General features: G+C 39.2%; 1 protein-coding gene across 3 annotated transcripts; it reads left to right on the forward strand.

Annotated features, from left to right (window-relative positions):
* The first annotated feature begins 5280 nt into the window (after nt 1-5280).
* Nucleotides 5281-22326, forward strand: LOC146306819 (proline-rich protein 5-like). Of its 3 annotated transcripts, none has more exons than XM_084711118.1 (8): nt 5281-5393; nt 9110-9295; nt 12085-12165; nt 13011-13117; nt 16021-16337; nt 19486-19630; nt 20254-20553; nt 21392-22326. In XM_084711118.1, exons 1-8 carry the CDS (start codon nt 5368-5370, stop codon nt 21739-21741), a joined length of 1512 nt encoding a protein of 503 aa, XP_084567244.1. In that variant the 5' UTR covers nt 5281-5367; the 3' UTR covers nt 21742-22326. The 3 variants fall into 3 exon arrangements, with proteins under 3 accessions (XP_084567244.1, XP_084567242.1, XP_084567245.1); XM_084711116.1 differs by having other exon boundaries at nt 5281-5392; nt 9100-9295; XM_084711119.1 differs by having other exon boundaries at nt 5289-5393; nt 9113-9295.
* Nucleotides 22327-26423: the final 4097 nt, after the last annotated feature.

The following is a 26423-nucleotide window of genomic DNA, read 5'->3' on the forward strand; positions in this document are numbered from 1 at the left end:
ACATGTACGATTTTATTATGGGTAGATTAAATTTATTGACTGAGCCGCCTTAAATGTTTTCAGGAAGTGCAACTGCAATTAATTTACAGAAATGAATCATTTTTACTATAATTTCAAGTTCAGTAAAGCCCATATTAATCAAAAAATTATGAGTTTAATAAACACAAAAGAAAGAAAATTCTACTGGCACTCAACATTTTAAATTAGTAGAACATCTAAACTATTTTTAAATTTTCATAACTTATTAAAATTATTAATTTTGAGCACTCAGTTTTACAGTGTGTCAGACTGGGGATATTTTAGCCATAATCAAAGTATCACTAGCCAACTGTGTTAACCACATGCTCTTACAATACACATAAAACACTGAGCTTAAATGTCCAGTATGTAAGATTTATGGTGATTTATTGGCAGATTATAGTACATACAACTTAGGGGTCCTCTACCATGGAATTTGCCATGATGCACCGCCATGTTTCTATAGTAGCCCAGAATGAACAAACTAAAGATTGGAGTTTTGCAGCCAGTTTAGGCTCTCTTACATGTCTGGAAGGGGAGGGTAACACGAGGGTGTTGTGGCATTTAATATTTTCTTCTTGTTCATATACATTCCACTGCAGTAACACAACACTTCACTTTGTAAAATAACATGTCTTTAATTATTGGCTGCTTTCTGTTGTCATTTACCTGCAGAGGTGGTTTTCATGCAACACAACCACTTGTCAACCAAATGCAAGGTGTTCTAAAAGTGGCATGAAATGGAAACAGTCAATGAAAGTTCAAGAAGGAAACTTGAAAGTTACACTTCAGAACTCGAATGAATGTACTTTCCGTCATGTTAGTTTTTTTTTTCATTGTAGAAAAAAAGAAGAAGCAGTAAAAATATAAATAAGAACTACAGTGAGTTATAGGAAAGAGTCTTTTTCTTCATTCTTTGCTTTTTATCTGTCCAACTGTTATATACTTTTTACACTTCACACAACAACATTAAACCACAAACACTTTCCACTGGCTGCATCTCACCCTCCGACCCCTGCACACACAAACCTGCACTCTCTCTCTCTCTCTCTCTCTCTCTCCCCCCTCCCTCTCTCTCACTCTGCTTCACGATTCTCACTTCCTCTCCTCTCGCGCACAGTCCTGTAGAGTCTCGCTGACAGCTCTCAGCAGCAGCAGCTCACGCGGGCTCGGCCAGCTCCTCATATCATCACCGTGTCTGTCCAGGAGAACGTGCGCAGCGCTCGCGCACGGTTATCTGCGCTGACGAGCTGAGACGGTGGACTCGTCACCGCCGTGTAGTGAGACCTGCATCCTCAACACAAATACAGGAGTTATCTCGGGTTTTTATTGCGGGATTTTAACACAGACAACACTTGCTGCTGAAGGGAGCGAGGAAGACTTCAGGAAAAGTAAGTATATTGTCTGAAAATACATTAACTGAGTCCAAACTTTAGAAACAAAAAAACACAGCTGTCCTCTCGTTACTTTTATGATACACGAATAGACAGCAAACAGAAAATCTTAATATTGCCTTTTTATCCCTGAAAGTAACCTAATATTTCTTCCATTTTACCTCCATACTCTTAGAAATAAAGGTACCAACAAGAAGCATACAGGGTTCATCGTCTTGTCCCCATAGAAGAACCTTGTTTGGTTCTCAAGGAAAATAATCAACTTTTAAAACTATTAATTTTCCTTGACCCGTTATACCTGGAACCCTTTCTGCGGGTTCTACCCAGAACCCAACGTAAAGGGTTATACCGAGAACCATCTGCAAAACATTCCACCCAAAACCAACTATGAGAGCTATGGTGTAATGGTTCCACCCAGAACCCTTTCTTCTATCAAGAGCCTTCTAAGGGTGCTAACAAGAACCCACCCAGGGGGTTCTCCTGAAAACCTGTTCATATTCCAAGGGTTTCATGTCCCACTCAGGGAATATAAAAAACTTTTTTCTATTCCAAATTATTTAATCTAGAACCCACCAAAGGTGTTCTACCAAGAACCTTTTTATATTCCGAGGGTATTATCGCATACCCACCCAAGGGGTTTTAGCAAAAAAACATTTTATATTCCAAAGGGTTTTATCTAATCCAACCAGGAAGTTCTTCTGAGAACCCTCTTATATACCAATGGTTTTATTGAGGAATAAATTGTTTCCTTAAGAAGAACCATTTTTGAACCCTTATTTCTAAGAGTGTATATCATTCTAAAGGTAGTTTCTTTCTTTCTAAGTGTTATTAATGTTATGCCTATCTTCATACACCATACTTAAGGTTATAGGTGCATTTTGCATCGTTTGAAAGTGTTGTGTTGCACACTAGCTGCCCTCAGGTAGACATGAGGCAGACTTGTTCTCAGGATAGGTTAGCCTTTAAAAACAGACACCAATGATTTGCACAGCGGGACCTCCAGCTTGTGGTTTGGTGTTGAGCCAGAGGCTGGTAGAGCAAACAAACCTGCTGCAAGACAGCAAAGACAACACTCACTTGTGTAGTGCAGGGTGGTAATTTCCCTGTTGCGCTGCCAGTCTGCAAAATGTTGTGGCGTGTGTGTTGTGTGTTCCAGTTGAGGCAGATTATGGGTGTTAATTTTCAGCAGTGGAGTCCCTGATATCTACTTACAATGTAAACTGTCTGCTGAGAGAGAGAGAGAGAAAGAGAGAGAGAGAGAGAGAGAGAGAGAGAGGTGGGAGGAGGAGGAGGCTTTATATTCAGAGAAGTCTTGGTTTTTAAATGAGTGGGAACTTGCTGGTTTCATTCCCTGGACTGCTCATGAAATTTTGAGCAGAGGCTGAAGGAGAATGATTGTCAGGCTTCCATAAACACAACCCATGTGCAGTTTAAGAGTCCTTAAGCAAGGCATTAAAACACAGTGAGGTGCAGCAGTTAGAGACAGTTGACAGGACTTGCAGACATTTTCCTCTGCAGGCCCAAATGTGACACAGACATCCGTCTAGAGAAAAGAACAGTTATAATATCATTAACTTTTTTGGCCATACACAGACACAACATATGTATTGAAAGAGGTGCCTGTCTGGCAGTGGTGGCAACTAGCTAACATTTACTCCAGTACTGTATGTAAGTACAATTATTATATATTATTACAGAGGGAAGTATTGCACTTTTTACTTTGCTACATTTATTTTACACTCATACTTATTAGTTACTAATAGAAAAAACCCCATGGTATTTATAAATGATATAATGCTGTACTATACTACTAATGTACCTTCATTGACTGTGTAAGAAATAATGTGATGCATCACCCTGTCAGGGTTTATTTTGCCATAAAGACCCACTCACTGTACATTATCCTGCTTTTTACGTGGCTACTTACTAACAAAATCAATAATTCGACATGAAAAACCTTTATTGATTTAAAAATGATTTTATAGATTAAGAAGTGATTTTATTTCTCTGCCAGAGCAGGGCTGCAACTAACATTTATTTTCATAGTCTGTTAATTTGATGCTTACAGTTTGATTTGATAACTTGTTGATGTAAAGTTTCCTGTAATATTCTGACACTCTTTAACACATTAATTGTCATTGAAGAGATAATAAAAATGACATAACTAGATGTTGTAGGATAGACTAGGTAATATGTGTAACTGTAGCCAGCAGACAGCAGCAGGTCACAGTTTATATTGCATAGCGACAAATACAATTTCCAGGAAGCAAAGCCTGAATCACTAGAGAGTCATTACTAGCCAAGCAGCAGACAAACACATTACAGTTTTCATCTAAACAGACTATGATTACCCTGATCATGACCTCAGCTTTACCGCTGAACCCCGCCCAGCCTACATCTGAAGACAAAACACTGTTTTATCAAAGCTTTTAGTGGTGCAACTTTTCCTGCATGCATGCTTTGCAACCAAAAGTCTCAAACCATCACTGGAGCTGTAAAGTAATTCTCTGTGATGCTTCAGATGTTATTGATGTCATTTCAAGGCTGCAGAGCGAAGAAAACTACGTGTAAAAGTGTTGTTTTGGTTAAGACAATGATATAGGTCATGAGGAAACGTCAGCTTTGCCCTGCTTGGCCCTGTACTACAAACCTGCCTGATATATGTGTCATTCTATCTGTGTTGGTTAGTGTGTGTGTGTATGTGAGTGTGTGAGCCAGTGAGTGGGGGCATTTGAGTTCGTGGTAGGATCATATGTCTGCCTCAACCACTTTACTGTAATTTGATTAGAATACTGTGTCTTGTTAGCTAGACGGTGAGCAGAGACACCTGTCTGTCTGTCTGCCTGTCTGCATGCATGCATGTCTGTCTATTTGTGAGTTTACTGTCTGTCTGACTTTGTCCTGTAACAGTTGGATAGCATTTCTCAGCTTCTCCTATTTTTTTTCCTGATATTTTAAGTAAGCAATCCCGGAGATTTTGGAGATTCAACAGTCATCTATCTTAGTGGACCTGTGATTGGCCAAAGTTAGATAGATAGTTAGCTAGATTTTCTAAAGCCTAAAAACAAAGCACAAGTCTAGTTTTCTCTCGCATCACTTACATTATGCTCAAAGGTTATGATGGAACCTTTGCCCAGGATGCCACAAATAAACTGCCACCCCCAGCTTTAATAGTGCCAGTAGATATGCAGACAGGAAATACAGTGACAGAGAGAGAGGTGTGTGACATGACTCGGGCATCAAATCATTGACTGAGATGATACAGCACATTTATTAACCACAAAACCATGGGAAGTCGCAGTGTCTAATCATAACATTGCAAGTGCTCTAACTACCTGACTGGCTTTAATTTATTTAAAGCCACACAGCTCTGAAACTGTAAGCCGCAACTTTCAATTAACTAAATATTTCGCAAACGAAAGTGGCTCTTCCAAAACTCACCCACTCACTCATGCAAGCCTACAGGCCTGGATGAGTACAAACATATAAAGTACTGTTTTGTAACCCGCTGGTACTGAAAAATATCCACAGTTCCATGATCCACTGGGCACGTGGTCACTATATAACTCGAGTAAATACTTATTAATAATGCAGTATTTTGACAGTGCATGTGCACTCACTGATGATACTGATAGACAGTTAATTGAGAAAGTCTTTTTCGCAGTAGACCGATATCCGGGTGTTACTAATAAACATTTACAAAGCCATGGCAGTGTGACACTGAACTGGAATACCAGGACCCTGAAACTAAAGGAGCTAAATCAAATCCAGCCGTTATTAGATTTATTTACACCTGTGTTGTTCCTACGTTCAAACTAGAAAATAAAATTAACAAAAATCCATTAAATTAAAAAAATAATTTAAAAAAATCCTGCTGGTTTCATTTTTCAGATGCTGATTCATCGGAAGTGGTTGCAGGGCGGTCGCTAGGTTGCAGCTGTCCTTCAAGGCTAACATGGAACGAGAGGGCTCGTTCAGGAGGTAAAGACACACAAACATAAACGCACACACACTCTCTAGCCAGCGGGCCTCAATGAGTCTCACTCCAGCTCCAGTACTTTTTCTTTTCCTTTTCCCCGTCCTCTGCGACACACAAAGGTAGATGAAAGTGGAAAACACACACACACACACACACACACAAACATTGACACACTCACACACATTCCTGAATGACCTCATTCATTCTTTCATTCATGCAAACATCCCTCTTATCCTCCTTTGTTTAGTAATTAGACCGCAGCATTTTCTCTCTCAACTCTTCCTCTTGTTCCAGAGCCAAAAGAGTATCAAACGTCCGTCTCACAATGACAACTTCTGACTGAAGTGTCTGTAGATTCAGTACAGCACTGCACCTTTTCTGAGAGAATTTGGAAACCCGTCCTCGCTTTGACACAAGATGTGTGTGTGTGTATGTGAGAGAGTTTCTTCGTGTGTGTCTGAGCCCAGGGCTCCTGTTTCCCACACTGACCTATTTATGTGGAGCTGAACTCAGATCCAGGTTGACAGACGGACCTACAACACACACATGCACACACACCTTCTCTCCTTGTCCCTGCCATATTCTTTTACATGCTTCTGATTTTCCATCCCCTCTTTTTTTTTTTCTCTTTCCCACTTTCTATCCTTCCTCTTAGCCTCTCCTTCGTCTCTTTCTTCTGCTTTTTGTGTCCAAATTCATTAAACCTTAATCAGTCAGTCATTACAAACACATTGAAAACGAAGAAAAGTAATTAATTGCGCAGCAGACGAATGTAAAAAGCGGACAAGAAATACACTCTTAGAAATAAAGGCCTTTTTTCCTTTTTGGTTCCTGGTAGAGCCTTTTATAAAGGTTTCACCGGGAAGAGTTCTACCCAATATAAAGGGTTATAGCTAGAACCATCTGTGAAAGGTTTCACCCAGAACCGTGACTGAGGCTTGTATCCAGAAGCTTTTCACCCTCTTGTGCTAACAAGAACCCACTGGTTCCCACTACCAAGAACCCTTTTTTATATTTCAAGGGTTTCATCTACAAACCACCCAGGGTGTTCTACCAAGAACCCTTTTATATACCCTTTTTACTTTATATAGAATCTCAACAACTCTTGCTTCAAACAAGGGTTCTTCACAAGCAAATGGTTCTGAGTAGAACCTCAGCCCTTCAGGGAGAACCGTTTTGGAACCCTTATTGTTAAGAGTGTGAATTGGGACGACATGTGATAACAGCTTGAATACAAGTTCTATCTGTCCTGGGATCCACACAGAAAGAAATAGAGGAAGAGGGAGAGGAAGTAAAATGTGTGTCACCTTTAAATCCTTCCCCTCCCTCTTGGCAGCTCTTGAACCTAAAAGGGTTCCTTTGTTCGTCGGGCACAAAAGCTCACCGAGTCACATGGCCACCGACTGGCACTGACTGGCAAACAGAGAGAGAAGAGGGTGGAGAAGAATAGAAACAGTTAAGTTAGGAGAACCAGGAGGGAGAAATGGAAGAAAAGAGAGAAAATGTTAAAAGAGGGCATGTGAAAGAGTGAGAGAGACACTTTTTCTCTTCCTCTACTTTGATCCTTTCTTTCATCCACCTGTCGTTCTGCACAGCGTGGCACACACACTCATGGAGTGGGGATATGTGGTGCCTTTTCAGTTATTAGAGTAAGTATTCTGTGTGTGTGTTTGTTGTACTCTCAGCTACTGCAGAAGCTCCTCCTGGTTTGTTTGTTTATTTGAATGAATGAATGTGAAAGTCTTTTTCAAGACAGTAGCTACAAAGCATCAGTGATATGAAAAACTGGAGTATTGTTTAAAATTATGTGATACCAATGCCAATGTCAGTACCCTTAATGTAGTGCTGCAATTATTAATTGGTGAAGAAAGTCAGAATTCTCTTATTTTTCTTATTTCTCCAGCTGAAGTCTGAATATTTTCTGTTTTTTTAACTCCTTTATGACAGGAAGCTGAATGTCTTTGGGTCGCGAACAAAACAAGAAATTTGAGGACGTCATCTTGGGCTTTGGGAAATGCACTGATAGACATTTTTGCACCCATGATAAACTGTCATCTCCCTCAAATACAGCGTGCTCAACTTCACCACACCACAGACTGAATGTGTTTTAAGTGCTGCAGTAGCAGTCAGTCAATCATCTCATTAAATCAAAGAACACTTGTGATGATTGGCTGCAAGCCAAACCAGACTAATTTTTTCCTTTATCTGGGTACAAAAAGGATCAAATGTGGGTTTATCTTAAAGGAATCAAGCACTGCTATGTATTATCTTGCGTGCACACATACAGTGCATACATAATACAAATATACGTATATCAAAACTCATATTCTGCACATAGGCTAGAACATTTTTTTCAATCAACTGTGTCTGCCATATTTCTCAGTTTTACACTTTCATTTTCTGTGTCGTGAGTTTTGGCTTTCACACCACACATCTTTGTTCCTCTTCTTCTTCCTCTTCTTGGCTGCATCCCGATACCTATACTACCATACTATTTAGTACGTCAGAAAAAGATGTCACGTGTCCCAGCACATAGTACGTCAACTTCAGTATGTCAAGAAATACCAAGATGTCCAACTGCATCCAGTTGCATTTTGCAGTATGTAAGCACACAGTCATCTTGTGATTGGCCACAGTCTATGGTCACAGGCTGGATTTTTTTAAAGCCTTAAAGAGAGCAGAAGTCTAGTTTTCTTTCACACCACTTAAGTTAAATTATGCATAAGGGTTATTGATGGATATTAAGGAACTTTTGCTCACTGATGCCAAAAAATAACTGCCTATCCCAGCTTTAACCACCATAGAGTTAAGCAAAAACTAAATCAAAAATCCAACAAGTCTAACCTTACCAACCCTTCAAAGAAGAGAAAATCTACAGATTCAATATGTTTGAATTTATTTTAAGGTAAAAACTGTATCAACTCCACTCTGCCTTTTGCCGCTGAGACTGAACTCATTGTTGATATTTGCATCCTTTTTTAGTGCATCTTCTCTTCTGCCTGCACCTCGTTATACTATACACTTCTCCTGTCTCCTCTTTTTCTTCTTCATCACGTCTCTGCACTTTTTCTCACTTCACTCTCATTTTCTGTTCTCTGTTCTGACTTTCTTTTACCTCCTCCACATTGTGTACCTTCATCTCTCCCATCCCCCTCATTCTTCTTCTTTCTCTTTTCTGTTTCTCCATCTCCAGTTTTCTTCCCTCTCCATTTCTCTCCTTCCTCCTCATGGCTCTCCCTGTCCCTACTTGTTTTTCTACTGTATGTTTCCAAAGCAGTATAGTACAGCAGCTTGTGTAAACATTGACAGATGGCTAATAAAAACTAATCATCCATCAATAAATGCTAATGCTGTCATTAAAATTACAGTGGCGTTTGTGTACAGTAGTTGCAGCTCACAGTTTCACCTTTTCTCTTTGGATTTTTTTTCTAATTTTGAGTTTCCACATGTGTTATACTTGATTGTATATATTCACTGTGATGCCTTGATTATTAAGAAAGAATGGACCACATGAACAATCCACTTGAGTTGCATCCCACCAACAAAAACATATGGTACATTTTATTGTTTTTGGTTTACTTCAGTGCTTTATTTACTTTCTTTGGGTCTAATTAGCATATGTGGACGGTTGACTTGGCTCTACTACCATCGTCCAACACCGCGATGGACTGGACTGTTCTTATTATTATTTCTCTCTATCTGTTTTTTGGATTTCGAGGAGTCTCCACAACAAGCTGAGGCTGGGCAGCAGCTCGTCCTCCAGTCTGACTGACCTCTCGCAGGCGAAGACTCCAGCAGGAGAAGGAGGGGATAAAGGAGGACTAACTGGAGGACTGGGAGAGGAGTCCAGCAAAGATAAAGGGACCCAGCAGAGACGAGCCGGGGCCAACGCCACCTGGAACAGGTGAGTGTGTGAGAGACTGAGGTGTATATTCTTAAAGGTCGTGTCTGTAATATTTTGGGGGTTTTTTTTAGGTTTTTCTATTGTTCTGTAGTTTCCAAGTAGCGTTCCTTATGTTTTCAAATCAGAAAATTCTAATTTTGGTGAAAGTACACTCTAATTGTAATCGAATCGTAAAGGGTTCTTAGGTTTGTCCTCATAGGATCACTCTTTTTGGCTCCTGGTAGAACCATTTATAAGGTTCCTTCCCTGTCAAGGGGTTCTACCTGGAACCCAATGTAAAGGCTTATACCTAGAAGCATTTGTAAAAGGTTTCACCTACAATCCCCAATGAGAGATTCTACAGAGAACTCTTCTATGGTACATGTTCTATCCAGAACCTTTCTACCCTCTGAGGCTGCCAACAATATCCCATCCAGCGTTCTTATTTCTAAGAGTGCATGCATGTTCCTAAAACGTTCTCCCATGTGACCTGACATAACTTTCTGCATGATGACGTTGCAACAGGTTGAGAACAACAGCTTTAACTTGTGTCACCACTTTTTGTTAACGGCCAGGTGGGAGTTTCCGTTTGTAAAACGTGGAAAAGAACACAGATTAAATCAGTCTGAAGTGTGAAACATGTTGGTTTGTCTTTCATATTTGACTTGATGTGAAAACATGTATTTTTGGTCATGGATGATTCAACCCCCTGCAAGCTGTCATGCCTGTATGTTTACACACACATGGACATGTATGTGTCTTTTTTTTTCTTTGGCAGTAGCGTGTTTGAATAAATAACCACAAGCAGAAAGCTCTGTTGGTGCCATTATTTATGCTATGAATATGAGGCTTTTATTTTTTTTTACACATAATCACACGCATCAACTCTATCTGTCTCTCTTCCTTCAGGGTCCATCACAATCTCTTTTATGTGTATCCATCCCTCACTCCTCTTCATCTCATTCTGCCTCGTAGATCCTTTTCTTCTTCGGCTCTTTCTCTGTTCTTTTCTGGTTATTTTTACGGTATTTCAGCTTTATTTGATGCTAGACGGCGGAGAGTGGAGCGCGAGAGCTCTCAGTTTGCTGGGGGGTTGGAACGTACAGTGAAACAAGTTCATGACCCTCTGCACCTTTTATGTTTTACTTTCCTTTCATGTCTTTGGGTTTTCTGTATGTCTTTCCCATTCTTGTGAATGGAACATCTGAGGAGCACCTTGGGTAAATTTCTTTTAAATTTAGCACAGACCTCCACTTGGACTCAAGGATGAACTCAGAATTTGTTAGTCAGAGGTTAAAGGTCAAAGGTCACTGTGACCTCACAAAACGTGTTTTTGGCCGTAACTCATTCATGTGAATTTGTGTGCTAATTGTGACAAATTTTCGCACAAATATCTAATAGGATAAAATGATGAGGTGACATTTTAAATTTAAAAGATGAACTTCACAGTAACACCATAATGTTCTGCTAAAACATTTTTCTGGCCATTATTCAACGCCATAACTTATGAAGAGAAGAGGGAGGTTTTGACCATATTTAACATCAAGTCAGATACTGAATTGTTGACACTAATCTTGGGTGCGTTTGAATTTGTGCTGATAGTATAGATCTTTTGTGCTGCCAGGTTGAAGATGCTTTATGCCTCTTTTATTCCAAGTACTATAGATTTGCTCAATAGCAACTAGCACTGCTGTCCTTGCACTATGCTGGGACTTTGTGCACACCTACACTTAGGCATTCTTGCATATTCGTACTTGATGTGAAATTTCCATTTCCTTGACCTAGTATGTCTGTTTTTTTTATTTTATTTTGTGGTTTGTATTTATTGTTGTTGACAATGGGGCCCTTTTGTATTGTATTTTTCATGTTAACTCTTGCTGCACAACAAAGTTCCCTGAGGGGACGATAAAGATAGAGAGGAAAGAGAGAAAGAAGCATCCACATTTTAGAATTTATGGCTTTTTTGCAGCAACATCCATATTTGAAGAAATAGCAGACCACCAGACCATTTGTTCTGCTGATATTGAGCTGTGACAAAGCTCTCTATCAGTCCTGTGTACTCCTCTTTTTACCAAAAAATACATTAAAAAACGTAATGTTTATAACCTAAATATTTAAGTCCATCAAAGACTTCACTACATACATTACATGAATCTGGACAGACATGGTTGTAAAATGCAACTTGGCAGAGGCATACAGCTGTGAGGCCACAGCTCTGCTTTGTTTTCTGCTGTCTTTTGATTCTTTGGGATTAACACAGAGTCACAGTGTGCACGTGTGTGTTTGGATAGTTTACTTCTTTCTTCTTCTTTTCTCCTACACAAATGTTCAAGCCGATCAACTTAGACAGCCTCTGATACTACACACAAAAAGCAAAAGAAGACAAATCACAGTTTTTGTTAGTGGGCTTTACAATTTCTTCGGTCTACGACACTAAACCCCTTGATCTGCACAAGGAAAAACTCTCCAAGAGCCACATGTGTTACACAGACTTGTTTCGTGTACAGAGCAGACCTTCAAAAACCACATTATATACAAATTAAAAAGAAAATAATATGACATCTATCTAGTCTGACTCTGTCTGGAAGGAGCATTCAGTCTGATTCTCTATAGCTCTCTAAAGTTTGTCATTTATATGAGCAGAGAATTACACACATATGTACAGCAGAAAATCTACAATGTATTTTGAAGGAATTATAGCTAAAAGCAATATTATTTTATAAATGAAATTGAGTGAAATATTTCTAAACATTAGCAATTATTTTTTGTGAATATGTCCACTGAATGCTTCTGGGTGTGTTTCTTCACAGCATCCACAACGCAGTGATATCAGTTTTCCAGAGGAAAGATCTGGGGGAAAATGAACTCTACACTCTGAATGAAGGTGTCAGGTCAGCTGTCTGCCTCTCTCTGTGTTATTTGTTTTTTTGTCTGACTCCAGCTGACTTTTACACATTCACACACTGTATATTGCACTTGAATTGGTTTGTATTTCAGGAAGAGGCTAAATCATAGTGTTTCTTCTTTTAAATTCCCACCCTCCCTTGCTGTAGTGCAGGATATGGAGAGACACCCTTGCTTCCATATAAACATAATGGCGGCTTCAGCATGCTAAATTTAGTTTTTATTGAAACATTAACACATCCTCAGTAACAGTTACTGCTGTTACATCACTCAGCTGCGTCGGGGGTTGTTTCCCTCAGCTGTTCTCGACTTGGCAGAATATGCAAACACACATGCACACACGTTTCTTGGTGCAACAGTGATGTTTGTTCTTCCCAGAGAGTACCGCTCTAACACAGCCTGGGGTTGTGAATGGACTCGAGCTCTTGTATCTGAAAGTGAAGAGAGGTTACATTGCAGAAATACAGCGGTAGTCATAACTGTATCTGTGAAGAGACCAACAAGTTTTTGTAAACATTCGATTTTTGTGTGTTTGCCTGGTGTGCCACAAAGATTTAAGATCAAATTTTCTAGTGAGCTATCATACTAATTTGTATGTGTTAACGGTTTATCAGCGGAAAATCCTCTTGTTGATATGTTCAGATGTCTCTGTTGTAGCCTTTGTATTCAGTGTGAGCTACATCTTTTCTCATTTCCTGAATCTGCTGCTGGTTAAACACTGGCAGCTCTCCAGTGTAGGAGAACTAATTAGTTTTGGTTCATGTTTAGGAGGTATTACTAATGGTGTGTGTGGTGTGTCTGTGTACTGTATGCACTCATGTTTTTTTTGCAGGCAGCTGCTGAAGACGGAGCTGGGCTCCTTCTTCACTGAGTACCTTCAGAACCAGCTGCTCACTAAAGGCATGGTCATACTGAGAGACAAGATCCGCTTCTATGAAGGTACACACACACACACACACACTCATAATAAATATGAAATAAACATGTACACACATTTAATAAAGGGAGGATGAATGCAGACTGTGGACTTTTTCTCTCAGCTTCCGTCTCCCAACAAAAACACTTTCTGACAGAACATATAATTGAGACTTATTGGGGTCTGACCCACTCATTAAACATCCCCACTGAGATAATACTGATTAGTACAGACAAACATAAAAAAAGAGACTGAAAGGAACAAAAATAGATGCATAAGATTTTTGTCATTTCATAATGAAATGTCGCAGATCTTTAGCCAAATTTACAGAGACAAAACTTTACACGTTAGCAAGTCTGTAGATAGTCTGAGAGTCAGCAGCCATGCTTCCTGTGAGGCTTTACTTAGGCACAGCAGTGCTTTGAGCTAAATGTTAATATCAGCACGGAAACATGCATGCAATGACAATGTTATGCTAATGTTTATTGGGGATAATGTTTAGCGTTTTAGCAGGTGAGAATGTGATTAGTTTTGCAAGTATTTGATCATAAACCAAAGAATTAGGAAAAGTTAACTTTTGACCTGATGATGAAGCTAAGATGAAAAGTCAGGGGATCACCAAAGTGATTAGAGTTCACCCTCAGGGGAACATGAATGTCAAAATAAAAACTTTCTAGCAACCCACAGTTGAGATATTTTAGTTTGGGCCATGTGTGAACCACCTGTCACATCACCCACTGGTTTGTGGACAACCATTTTGAACACTGCAATAGAGGTGAGAATGTGCAGCTGGTGTGATGTATTACGACTTGCGTGGTGTTTGGTTTGGCTTGTCGGTTCAGCGGCCACCTGGTAGTCATCTGTCTCGTACTACAGGAAAACAGCATACTAAAACATGTTTCTAAAAACATTTTAGGTGAGAAATAGGCAATGTGGTAACAGAATCTTGATTCATGTGAGCACTGTTTGATATTTTGATCTAAGTTTAGTGAGACTTGTGCATTGCACTGGACAGACTCACTGAGGAAGACTTGTCAATCACACGGTAACCCCGTTATTCTCTAAATGGGATCATAATTTACAAAATGAACATCAGGCTGTCTTGAAGAAGACTTGACACTAATGATTAAAACTATAGACTCTTTAGGAAACTGTTTACACTGGTCATAAATCAAATAAGAAGTAGGGTCATTTCCCATAAGGATACAAGTAATTGGGCTTATTTTTGCAACCCGTTGAGTTGCCCCATGCTGGCCATTAGAAATGCATGTTTAAGGCACTTCAGCTTCACTTTTCAGACCCATAAGTCTAAGTTCTGAACCAAAGTGGTGGACAGACCAACAGACTGACGTTGCCATCGCTAGAGCAACGCAAATGGTGCGACTAAAAACGTATTTGCGTTGTTAGTTTGTTAAGAAGATGTAAATACTTACTGGAGGAAAGCAAATATAAGTTATTAAAAAAATATATTTTTTCCATTACAAAGTAGTGTAAAGACGTGACAAAATTCTACAACTTGAGTGACACAAAATCTATCAGGACTCTTAGTTTGTTTGTTGTGACCTTAACAGTGAATTTCACGCAGTTAAACTAAAGTTGCATCCTGGCTTTGGTGAGGAGTGTTCACAGTGCCAGTGAGTCATTTCAGGGAAACTCAAAGACGAATGTTTAGAGTTTTTATGTCAATGTGACAAATATCACAAGTCAGGCAGCAAAAAAACAACTATTGACTGAAATTCTGGATGCGAAGTTAACCCTTGAACTATTTGTTTGAACTTTGAAAACATGACTTTATCTGGGTGAAGGACATTGTTCCACAGTACACACCGGTACACAGTGAGAGTGGGCCATTGAAGAGGTGAGAACAATCAATTTGTTCTCTCTGTTGTGGTAAAAGTGTGACCTTTATTTGAGGTACGTTTGACTGACAGATTTTCAGTGCCGTTGTCACAGCAACCAGGCAGGAAGTGAGGGTTTGCGTCAATTACATAACATACAGTGAGAAATTTTAGGTAAGACAAACCACTGCAGAAAAAATGCCTAAAGAGATCTATGATTCATAATGTGAAGCTTCAAGAATATAAAATTATCATGTTGTTATTAAAATGTCCTGAAAATCTGAAAAGCGCTGGTGCACACACTGAAATAATTTCACCAACTTTAATGCTGAAAATGTCTCAGTGATTTAAAATGACACCATGTCCTTTCTAATGTCAGTGTTTTCATTGACACATTGCTGCTGCACCTGTGTCTTGGAGACTGTTGGTATCTTTGGTTGATACTGGACAGTTTTTCAAAGCAGGTTAATCAAACATGATAATTAAAAATTCAACATGGTAACATGAAGCATCTGGAATTTTATCACAGTGTATCCTGCTGTGGACTTTAAGGAATTTACCCCCAAAGTAATTTTTTTTTTGTGCACGGTTTTTGCATCATGAGAAGAAAATCCGTGTTCCAGAAAACATAATTTTATTGAATCTCATTCCCAGGATGTCAAACACTGATGTTTCATGTTTGTTAAGGATCCAGAGCACAGCAAAATAGTGAGAAAACAAGAAGGTAAATTGAAGGGTCTCTGCAGATGCGGGCACTGCAATGATGACTGAAAGGGATTATTTTTGTATGAATGTATGCGTTGTGTTTTTTTTGGGGGGAAAACAGCAAAGCGTTGCAAAACAACTGCTTAACAAATCACAGGCTTTTTTTTTTAGTTTAACATGATGGACATTAAGTAAGATTTGCACAGAATTAAGGACACCAACGACTTCCATAATAACTATAATAACCTCTCAGATGACACATTTCTAAATTACAGTATGATGCTGAGACTTTTCCAAAACATCGTAGCACATTATCCCTTGTTGACTGCTGTAATTTCCCCTCCTCTGATTGGTTGTTTGTCTTCCTGCTTTGTGTGTTACAGGCCAGAAGTTATTGGACTCCCTGGCCGACACCTGGGACTTCTTCTTCTGTGACGTTCTGTCCATGCTGCAGGCCATCTTCTACCCTGTACAGGTACGCACACAGCCATTACACCACTCACGTGCTTATATTCTCCTAGAAAACTGTGTGTTGACGTGTGTGTGTGTGTGTCTTCAGGGAAAGGAGCCTTCAGTGCGTCAGCTGGCTCTGCTCCACTTTAGGAACATCATCACTCTCAACCTGAAGCTGGACGAGGCTCTGTCTCGACCCCGGGCCAGAGTTCCTCCTTCTATCATACAGATGCTGCTAATACTACAGGTACTTTTATTTCTTTAGCTTTGTCTTTCTGTAGTCTTACAGTCTCTCAGAACCCCCTCAAACACATGTTGCTTGCACTGACAAACATCCATGACTGATGTAGGGTGAGGGAGGAGGGTAAATGACAACAGATGGGGAAAGAGGAGCAGAGAGGGTACAAAGAGCTGCTGCGTTTTTGTTTTTTTTTTTCTTGCAAAGGGAGCTCACAGGAAGCAATCTCAGTGTGAACACAGAGCAAAGTAATCTTCCCATGACCACTCAGTGCCCTCTGCACCATGTAACTGTCTGAAGACTTGCCTCAGTGTTTGTCTGTGTGAATTATCCATGTTTACATTGTCCTTTAAGACCCTTACAACCTCACACAATTTGAAAAAACATAATTGCTCGGACCTCATTAGCGAAAATGAAAGTTTGAGTGAAGGTTCAAAAGAATAAAATCTAGTGTGTAACAGTAGGTGACTGATATTATGCCAAAGTAAGAAACCCGACCTTTGATATTTGTATATTTGTTATATATATAAGAACCAGTTTATCTGATTTACTTATCCATCCATTATTCAGTAAGTTATAGCTGCACACAGTTAATTGTCCATTAACTTCATGTCCTGTGGGAACAGTCAGGAAGAGAGTTGTTTACTCATAATTGAACTGGTGTTGCTGTACTCTTCATGCAGACAACACGTACCGGATTTTCAAGTTAAAACGCTTCTTGTTGCACAAAGTTCACACCAGTTTTATTCAGCCCTGACCTGCACTTTCAGTCAATTTACTATTGAAGGATGCATTCATAATTTTGCCTCATACTCTGAGTGCATTAACGCAGTGTTTTCCAGCCTAGAGCTCAGTACCCCTCAACAGGTTGCTGTTCTGTTTCTCTAATCTTTGATTTTTCTTTTTAATTGGATATAATATTCAGAATATTAGGGGGTAAGGGTTTAAATGTAAGACATATATTTATATGTAAAAGTCTCACATTCCAGGTTTAAAGAATCACTTTCTCGTTTTCTCCAGGTGCTCCTGCTTCCTCCCACAGTCTAAAATCATACAGGTTAATTGGTGACTCTAAATTATTCACATGTGTAAATGTGAGTGTGAATGGTTGTTTGTCAGTCCTGTAATAAACTGGCATAAACCCTTCCTTTCACCCAGTGCCAGCTGGATTCGACTGCGACCAGAGGATAAATAGTTATAGACGATGAATGGATGAAGAAGTATTTTAGCTGGTTCCTGAAGGATCAGAGGTATAAGTGGCTGTCTCTACAGAGTATTTAGCGCCTGAGCAACCGATCAAAGATTAATGTTGGCCAATCTCACAGAAACCTTTTATATTCCTTTTAGGGTCAGCATTTATCAGTCTGAGGTAGAGATGTGCGTCTCGGAGTGAATGCAAGTGGCTCTTGAGTGTGTCTGGGCGAATGAACTTTGAGTCTGCTCCTGTTTGGATTACTGTAGACATTATTGTAGAGACTCACTGACCCAAATCTGCTGCTTCCAGACTCAGACAGAGGGAGGGAAAGACAGCAAGAGAGAGGAAGGTATGGAGAGTAAAAAACAAAAAACAGGATATGTTTATTGTCCTGTTTTATCCATCGTGTACAGATATTCACTGCAAAGACCTGTTAATTGGCCAGTTTTTGTTGTTTTTGTGCACTGAGTATGAAATCCACAGGAAACAGAGACAAAGAAGAGAAAAACAGGTAGAGTTGAAGCTATGAAAGCAGACAGGAAAGCAGGGCAGCTAAAATTCAGCACTGAATGTCTGCTGTTTTTGCTACTTCTTGTTTCATCTGTTAGTAATTTCCCTTTTGTTCTATGACGCCAGTTCACTGAGGTCTGGCCTATTAATGTGGCTTGTTTCTGTGCTGTGGTTTTGATGCATGGTCTCAATGATTCAGAGTGCTCAAATCTGATTGATCTCTCCTCTGTTATTTGAAGACTGTGGAGTGAGGTCTGGGCACATATGTATCACACCCTTGGGCGTGAAAATTTGGATTGTGGAAGTGTCCTAAACTGAATCCAACTCTCAAAAGATGGAAAAAAATATATTATTTTACATCTTCAAACGATCTGAAGATATGTAGAGCATGAGCACTTGGACTAGAAATCCTTAATCTTTACCAAAGAAAAGTTCTTGTTTGTTATTCTTCATGGCTCTGAGTTCATAACACAGCATCAAATTGATTATAACGGTAATTTGTAGCCACTTATCTACTGAAAAACCCACCAACTGCACAGTGGGTCTAAGCCTCACTGCAGAGATGAAAGCTGTAATACTTGTGTTTCCTGGAGACAGTGCAGAAACTGTTACTTGGAATCCAGGAAACAAGAAGACATCTGCAACAAACAGGGCAATGAGGGCTCTATAAATGAATGGACGGTGAAGTGGGCTGTGTGCAAAGTTGCAAGCTTCCCTTTGTGGGGAGAAATGATCCCTTTATTCCCATCAAGGAAGCTCCCAAACCTGACCTGTATTCACTTTAAAGCATCTCTAAAGCATTGATAACCCCACTGGATGCTACCTGCCAGCATGAAAGAACACACAGATGACAATCTCTACATAATGAGTACTTTTAAGTTGGTACTCAAGCACATTTTAATGCTAATACTTTTGTATTTTAACTGAAGTATAAATTTGATTTTCATTTGTAATTTAGTATTTCTTCACAGTAATCCTGCTACTTTAAGTACAAGATATGAGTACTTCTTCCACCTCCACATTTGCATCCATTGTTCACATTCATCACTGAAAATCTGTCTGTTTAAATTGAGCAGCGCTGTTGATATTTTTCTTATCTAAAATCAACAACTGGGACCAGATTCACTCAACACTCTCAGCTACTTCATTCATGTTGTGTTCCTGCCGTGTCTATAACAACATCATGTGTCTCCTATTGGCAGCTGTCACCCCATTGTGTTTTAAACAATCTTAAAATTCACTCAACTTATCAGTGACCTTTGATTCCACTCAGGCCGGCTGGCAGTGTTTGATAAAATCACAGAAAGCCAAACTGAACTCTTTCTTTCTTTTTCCTTTGGAAATGTTTTTATGGCTTTTAAAGTTTCCGTTACCGCCAGCCAACGAACAGCAATTACGGGCTAATACAAACTACTGTTTGTGTGTGTTTGTGTTTGTGTGTGTCTGATGCAGGGAGTCCATGAATCTAAAGGTGTAACAGATGACTATCTTCGCCTGGAGACTCTCATCCAGAAGGTGGTCTCTCCCTACCTCGGGACTCATGGGTTATATTCAAGAGATGGATCCTCCAATTTGCACTGCTCATCCTGCCTATTAGGTCTGTGTGTGACAATGTACAATTTAAATCTTTACAGGTTACAAGTACATTGACGCCTCGTGTGTTTTTAGGAGAGGTTTGTGTGATTCTGTAGTCTAAATGGCTAGTAATAGATGTGTGAGAGTGTGTTTCTGCATCTTTGAGTTTAAAAAAAATGCCTGACCATGGTGATATTCATAAGATGAAAAAAGGAAGTTTTAATGAAGTTGTTAAAATGAAAAAAATCAGATATTAGAATTGGGTCAAATAAAAAGAACCTCAGTTTTTTCTTCATTTAGTTTTCACCAATCCAACCATTAATGTCAGTGAGACTGAGAATAAGAGTATTCAGTGTGCTGGGTCATTTGATGAGGCAGAAATGTACAGTTGTATATCATCAGCATGAGGATATCAGTTGACAAAATAGTGGTTAATGATGCTTCGAAGTGAGAGCATATATAACTGGGCTGAGAATACTTCCTTGAGGAATACCATATTCAATAACAGGAGTCTCTGAGACGTGAGCACTCAAACTTATAAAAGCTATCAGCCAGTTAAATAATAAGACTAAAACCAGGCTATTAAGTGGTCACAGAGACACACCCAAGAAAAATTTTAAAGCAATTGTTCTCTAATCTCTCCAGAAAAGCGTCTTCAGCGCTCCTGGCCCTCCAAACCAGGCAACTCGCCCGTTGCCAAGAACCCAGTGGTGCGCTCTAAGAGCTACAACGTACCCATGCTGACCCCCGTGGTGGAGTATGACGCCGACTCCTCCGCGGGAGGAGGGACAGGTATCAGACGGCACTCCGTCTCTGAGATGACGTCTTGCGTGGAGGAGGGCAGCTCCGTGGCTGAATCCACGACCGCTGCCACCAACGACAACACCAGCACCTCCAGCCTCGCCAACCACTCTCCTGCCTTCACCGCCTCTGCTGCACTTTCAGGTATGACTACACCGCTGATACGAAAACATCTCCAAGATTGCAAGAAACAAATCAATATTTCAGAAGAATCTGTAAGCTGAGTGTTCTGGAGGAGATCCCCGACCTTTAAATCAAACTTTTTTTTGCATCTGTCTGAACATTTTGCACAAACAAGAGCTTGTATAAAAAAGGTCAACTGTTTGACTGTTGTCAAAAAGCTGTATGGGTTAGAATTTAAATAAACGTTTCATATTTTTAAGTATATTTGCAACCATTTGTGGCAGTGTAGAAGAATGTCATTGTAAAACATTGTTGGCAGTGATTTCACTTTTCACACTTTGCCCACCATGTTGTTGTCACATGCAAATGAATTTACATGATGTCACATGACAGAGGAAGATATTTATGGATTCGATGTCACAGGTTGCTGCAGTACAGTGATACATATGTTGTTGCACTGTATGCAGCTAAACCCATGAACTGATTAATCATTTAACTATGAATGTTAAAACTGTGTAAAGGGCCCATTGCAATTTCCCATTATTATTATTATTTTAACTTTTATTTAAAGGTTCTTGTCATTAAGAATCTCTTTTTCAAGAGAAACCTGGTTAAGACAGTCAGCTGTGTTTTTGAAAAATAAGAAATAGCATATAGTTACAGACAGAAAACACAAAAGGAGACAAAATACAATAAACAATCATAGGGAAAGTCGAATTCCAAAAAGAACACAAAATGTACAAAGAGCAAAGGACAGACAAAGAGCAAGCAGCCAATCAATAAGGGATGAACAATGCTCTGATCACATTTAACCTACTGATCATTAACTTGTTTAAATCTAAAACTGTCCTCTGTGCAGACACTGTGACCTCCAGCCAGGACCCTCGGCCCAGAGACAGTCCTGCCGGTCCCCACCCACTCCAGCGTCAGCGTCACTCCCCGTGCCTCCTCCCAGAGCCCTCCCCTGGCGAGGACACGCACTGCACAGGCTCGCTGGTGTCCGGCTCCTCCACGTCCTCCAGAGTCCTGGCTCAAGACACGAGCTCCGGTCCCAGTCCTTCGTCCAGTCCGGACATCATGAGGGACCACATCCTGGAGTCTTTGGAGTCGGAGCCGGAACACGACGGCATCTTTCTGGACTTCTCAAGACGCTGTTCTTCTGCTGGGTCGACGCACAGCAGAGAGAGCAACAGGCAGAGTGTGGCGTGACACACACACACACACACACACACACACAGATACACACTGATGCAGGTACAATCCTGAGCCGTGACATTCCTCTCGCCCTGTGACGCCTCCTGCTGTCTTATGAAGACTCAAGATCATCAGGGAATCTGTCAAACTGAGTTATTTTTTATTAAAAAGAAGTCTGTTCTCATGTTGACTTGTAAAAATATCAATCTGGCATTTTTAAGTGCTGTGTCCAGTTGGAAACATCAGCACTAGCGACTCTGCAAAGCTGCAATCACAAAAATCACTTGACCTTCAAACTAGACTACAGACGAATGGTTTTGCTTCTTCAGAGGTGATTTTTTTTTTCTTTTTTTTCTGTCACCAATGAAAATGTGGGAAAAAACACACACACACAGCATAACCAGTGATGATAACACATCCCAGGGGCAGGTGCAAATGCTGAAAAATATCATACCTTTGTCAAATATCTCCTCAAGACCAGACTGTCGTATTCAAACTTTTAACATTTCAAATGTAAAACAAACTGTCCAGTTTGCTTCTTTATTGTCAGTTGAACCTATTTTATTAATTGATGATTAAAGTATTAATTTGAATTTTGCACTTGGTCTCGCACTGAATCTGAGTCTTGGTTTCTGCTTCTCCACTGCTAATCAAAGCCCCGTGTTTACATTTTGTCTTTATCAGCTTTATCTCCAGTATGTTGAGAGAGCTGTATTTGCAAAGCGACTCAAGGTAAGAAAACACTGGATTTGTTCCAATCTATCTCTTTTGTTTTGCTTTTAGGCCTCGTCTATATAGGATCACTGACACACGTCCCATTGTTTTCTGCTGCTTTGACGTTTGAACAAATCAATCTTTTCTGGTACCATGAAAAATAAAAGCCCGTCCCAGTGCTAATTTAGTTTGGAGTGACATTAAATGGGAAGTGTGGATTGTCTAAGAATGTTTTCTCCACTTTATCCTGCAGTCAGGAAACTGCTGTTATAGAAGCAGAACCAAGAGTTTAACCATAAATCGATTTGGATCGATATATCAATCCAGTGTCCGGTGATCTAATATTGTCAGTGTCTTTGCAGCAGAAGATAACAGCCAACATTGTTTTGCCTCCTCCCACTTCCTACCAAACCAAATTCGTCACTGAAACTCGCCTCTGCGTCAGCTCAGAGGATGTGTGAGTCTGTGATTCATAAGACTTTTTCATAAGGAAATGTTTGAGTCAAAATTTAACTGAACCTGTGTTGACAAAGGTCTCTGTGAGGGGACGGGGGGCACAGTTTGATCTTGATGGTAATCATTTGTAAAAAAAAAAAAAAAAAAAAAAAAAAAAAAATGTTAATGAAAGACAACATTTTCACAAGAACAGTCAGTGTTTTCCCTTGCTGACTGGTCAGATTTGAGATGTGTGTTTAACATGTTACCCAGGCTCTGGTTTAACAGGGACAAACAGCCTTTAATGTGAGTTTTCCGTGTTTACTGGGAGAAAATCACATCCAGGCACCAAAAACATGTTCTGTCTGTGAATACATCTGATGTGTGTTGTGCTGACAAATCATGGATCCAATCTGATGTTTTTAAAAAAATAAGAGCAGTGTGGTTCACCAAATAATCACCCTGGATGTTTCATTTTAAAAATAGACTCAAGTCATAACAGCAATATTTCAATATTTTCGTTTAAATGCAGATATATTAGAATCATTAAAATATTTTGGATGTAAACCTGAACCATACTGACTCAACACATTGCTTATCAGAATTAGAAAACCATTAATATCAGGCAATATTTTGGTTTAGGTCCACATTTTTCAAAGTGAGATGAGAAAAGTTTGCAGACAGCGCCACCCCGTGTCGCTCTCTCACAGTGCAGTGGAGAGAGAGAGGTGACGAGGTCAATCAGACACACCTGGGAGCTGAAGAAGAACAAGAAGACAAACAAAGGCGGTGATATTTTCAACATTTTATCCAGTTTTTAGCTATCTAGAACCTTGATAAAATCTAGAAAAACGATGTAGCACAGTACATGCATATATATTTAAAGATTTGAGAGGTTTTTTTTTAAGAACTGGCTGGATTTTCTGGACTTCCCCGTGCTTCACCTGAGTCGCTGGCTGAACAGGTTGGTTTGTTTCCCTGGCTTCTCATCTTTTGTTTGTTGTGTGCATCAAATTCAGATTCTGGAGAGGATGTGAGTTGAATTATTAGTTGAAGATGAAAACATATGTGTTTGATAATTCATAACCACTTTATGAGACCGATATTCAATCGCACGTGGATCAAAATTTGATCGATAGAGGTGTTATGTAAAAGTGTTTGAACGCTGCAGACAACACGTCCACGCACAAATTTGACTCATTTATACTGATGTAAACCCAACATCTGATCCATGTGGGATCTTTATGTAATACCTCTATCAGCACCTGAAGGCGTTTAATAAATTCACAGTCAATACTTTAGTGTTATTAAACCGTCTGTATAAATTCCTTCAACCCTGAAGGCGTTTACAGGTTTTCTAAATTGCTTTGGCTCATTTCTTTTGAAACAGTCTCAGCATTGTCTAAACTGATCACTAAAACTGAAACCGAATCATGTTTCAAAACCTAATATTATGTCATTAAATTGGCCAGTGCTACCAAAAAGTTTTCTCAGCATGGCAACCCTGGGAATATTTCATAGAAATCTGTGTGTAGTTTTACTTTTTGTTGACACTGACTGCTACTTTATGAGCTTCTTTAGAAGCTCGGTAAAGTTGGAAAGATATTCACAGATTCGGACTTCCGGCATCAATAACTCATTAGTGATACGTTGTCAAAACATAAACGAGGCCTCTTTCCCATCGTTGTAAGGTAGACAATGTGCTACAAGCCCAGTTTGATCAAAAGTAGCTGTCTTTCAAGCTGCAGAAATAACATTGGTGTCTATGAGCAGCCGGCTGTGAGACGAGTGGATAGGGACCGTCTGCAAATTGCAAAACCGCTACAGCAGCGAAGAGAAACACTACACAGATATTCAATAACTTCACTCTTAGACAATGTAGTGTCACCAAAATCACTGCAGCCATCAACTGGATGCTGCTGATCATACTACAACTCTTGGTTTGATATTAAAAGCATTTTTTCAGAATTCTAAGAAATTTTATTAATAATAAAATTTAATAACCAAAAATCATAATTTTAAGAATTTTTATTAATAATAAAATTTAATAACTTCTCTTTTATGCACTGTAGTGTCACCAAAATCACCTCAGCCATCAACTGGCTGCTGCTTATCATACTACAACTCTTGGTTTGATATTAAAAGCATTTTTTCAGAATTCTAAGAAATTTTATTAATAATAAAATTTAATAACCTCTCTTTTTTGTACTGTAGTGCCACCAAAATCACTGCAGCCATCAACTGGATGCTGCTGATCATACTACAACTTTTGGTTTGATATTTAAAAAAAAAATCATAATTTTAAGAATTTTTATTAATAATAAAATTTAATAACTTCTCTTTTATGTACTGTAGTGCCACCAAAATCACTGCAGCCATCAACTGGATGCTGCTGATCATACTACAACTCTTGGTTTGATATTTTTTGAAAAAAAAAATAAAATAATAATACTAATAAAAAATAATCATAATCTTCTCCTTCATGGCGATATGCAGGTTATGCAGACTGAAAAGATCTGAGGTAGAGCTTAATTGAAAGGTGTTCCTGATTGGCTAGTGGCTTTATCACACTTTTGTATCCTTGTGTGATTATTATTATTATTATTTAAACAGTGTCCTTGAGGCAGCAATGACATCATCTTTTTCACTTACGAAAAAATATTTTATATCAAACCAAGAGTTGTAGTATGATAAGCAGCAGCCAGTTGATGGCTGTAGTGATTTTGGTGACACTACAGTGCATAAAAGAGAAGTTATTAAATTTTATTATTAATAAAAATTCTTAAAATTATGATTTTTTTTTTAAAATATCAAACCAAGAGTTGTAGTATGATCAGCAGCATCCAGTTGATGGCTGCAGTGATTTTGGTGGCACTACAGTGCATAAAAGAGAAGTTATTAATTTTTATTATTAATAAAAATTCTGAAAAAATGTTTTTAATATCAAACCAAGTGTTGTAGTATGATAAGCAGGGGCCAGTTGATGGCTGCAGTGATTTTGGTGACACTACAGTACATAAAAGAGAAGTTATTACATTTTATTATGAATAAAAATTCCATAAAATTATGATTTTTTTAAAAAAATATCAAACCAAGAGTTGTAGTATGATCAGCAGCATCCAGTTGATGGCTGCAGTGATTTTGGTGACACTACATTGTCTAAGAGTGAAGTTATTGAATATCTGTGTAGTGTTTCTCTTCGCTGCTGTAGCGGTTTTGCAATTTGCAGACGGTCCCTATCCACTCGTCTCACAGCCGGCTGCTCATAGACACCAATGTTATTTCTGCAGCTTGAAAGACAGCTACTTTTGATCAAACTGGGCTTGTAGCACATTGTCTACCTCACAACGATGGGAAAGAGGCCTCGTTTATGTTTTGACAACGTATCACTAATGAGTTATTGATGCCGGAAGTCCGAATCTGTGAATATCTTTCCAACTTTACCGAACTTTTTTTTAGATTCGGATTTCAGCAGCAGTTTAAATTTTGCTGGGAAAAATCAATACAGCTCAGTACTGTAGTGCACCGAAAAGGATATGCACATTTGT

This window comes from Lutjanus erythropterus, chromosome 22 (assembly GCF_056507025.1).
Source record: "Lutjanus erythropterus isolate fLutEry1 chromosome 22, fLutEry1.hap2, whole genome shotgun sequence".
Taxonomy (NCBI): domain Eukaryota; kingdom Metazoa; phylum Chordata; class Actinopteri; order Lutjaniformes; family Lutjanidae; genus Lutjanus; species Lutjanus erythropterus.

Bases quoted from the DNA above. Each gene is read 5' to 3' on its own strand.
- LOC146306819 (XM_084711116.1), top strand. From the start codon at position 5,368: ATGGAACGAGAGGGCTCGTTCAGGA. The intron at 12,166-13,010 runs GTCAGCTGTCTG...TTTTTTTTGCAG, and splicing joins ACTCTGAATGAAGGTGTCAG to GCAGCTGCTGAAGACGGAGC. The intron at 19,631-20,253 runs GTCTGTGTGTGA...TAATCTCTCCAG, and splicing joins CTGCTCATCCTGCCTATTAG to AAAAGCGTCTTCAGCGCTCC.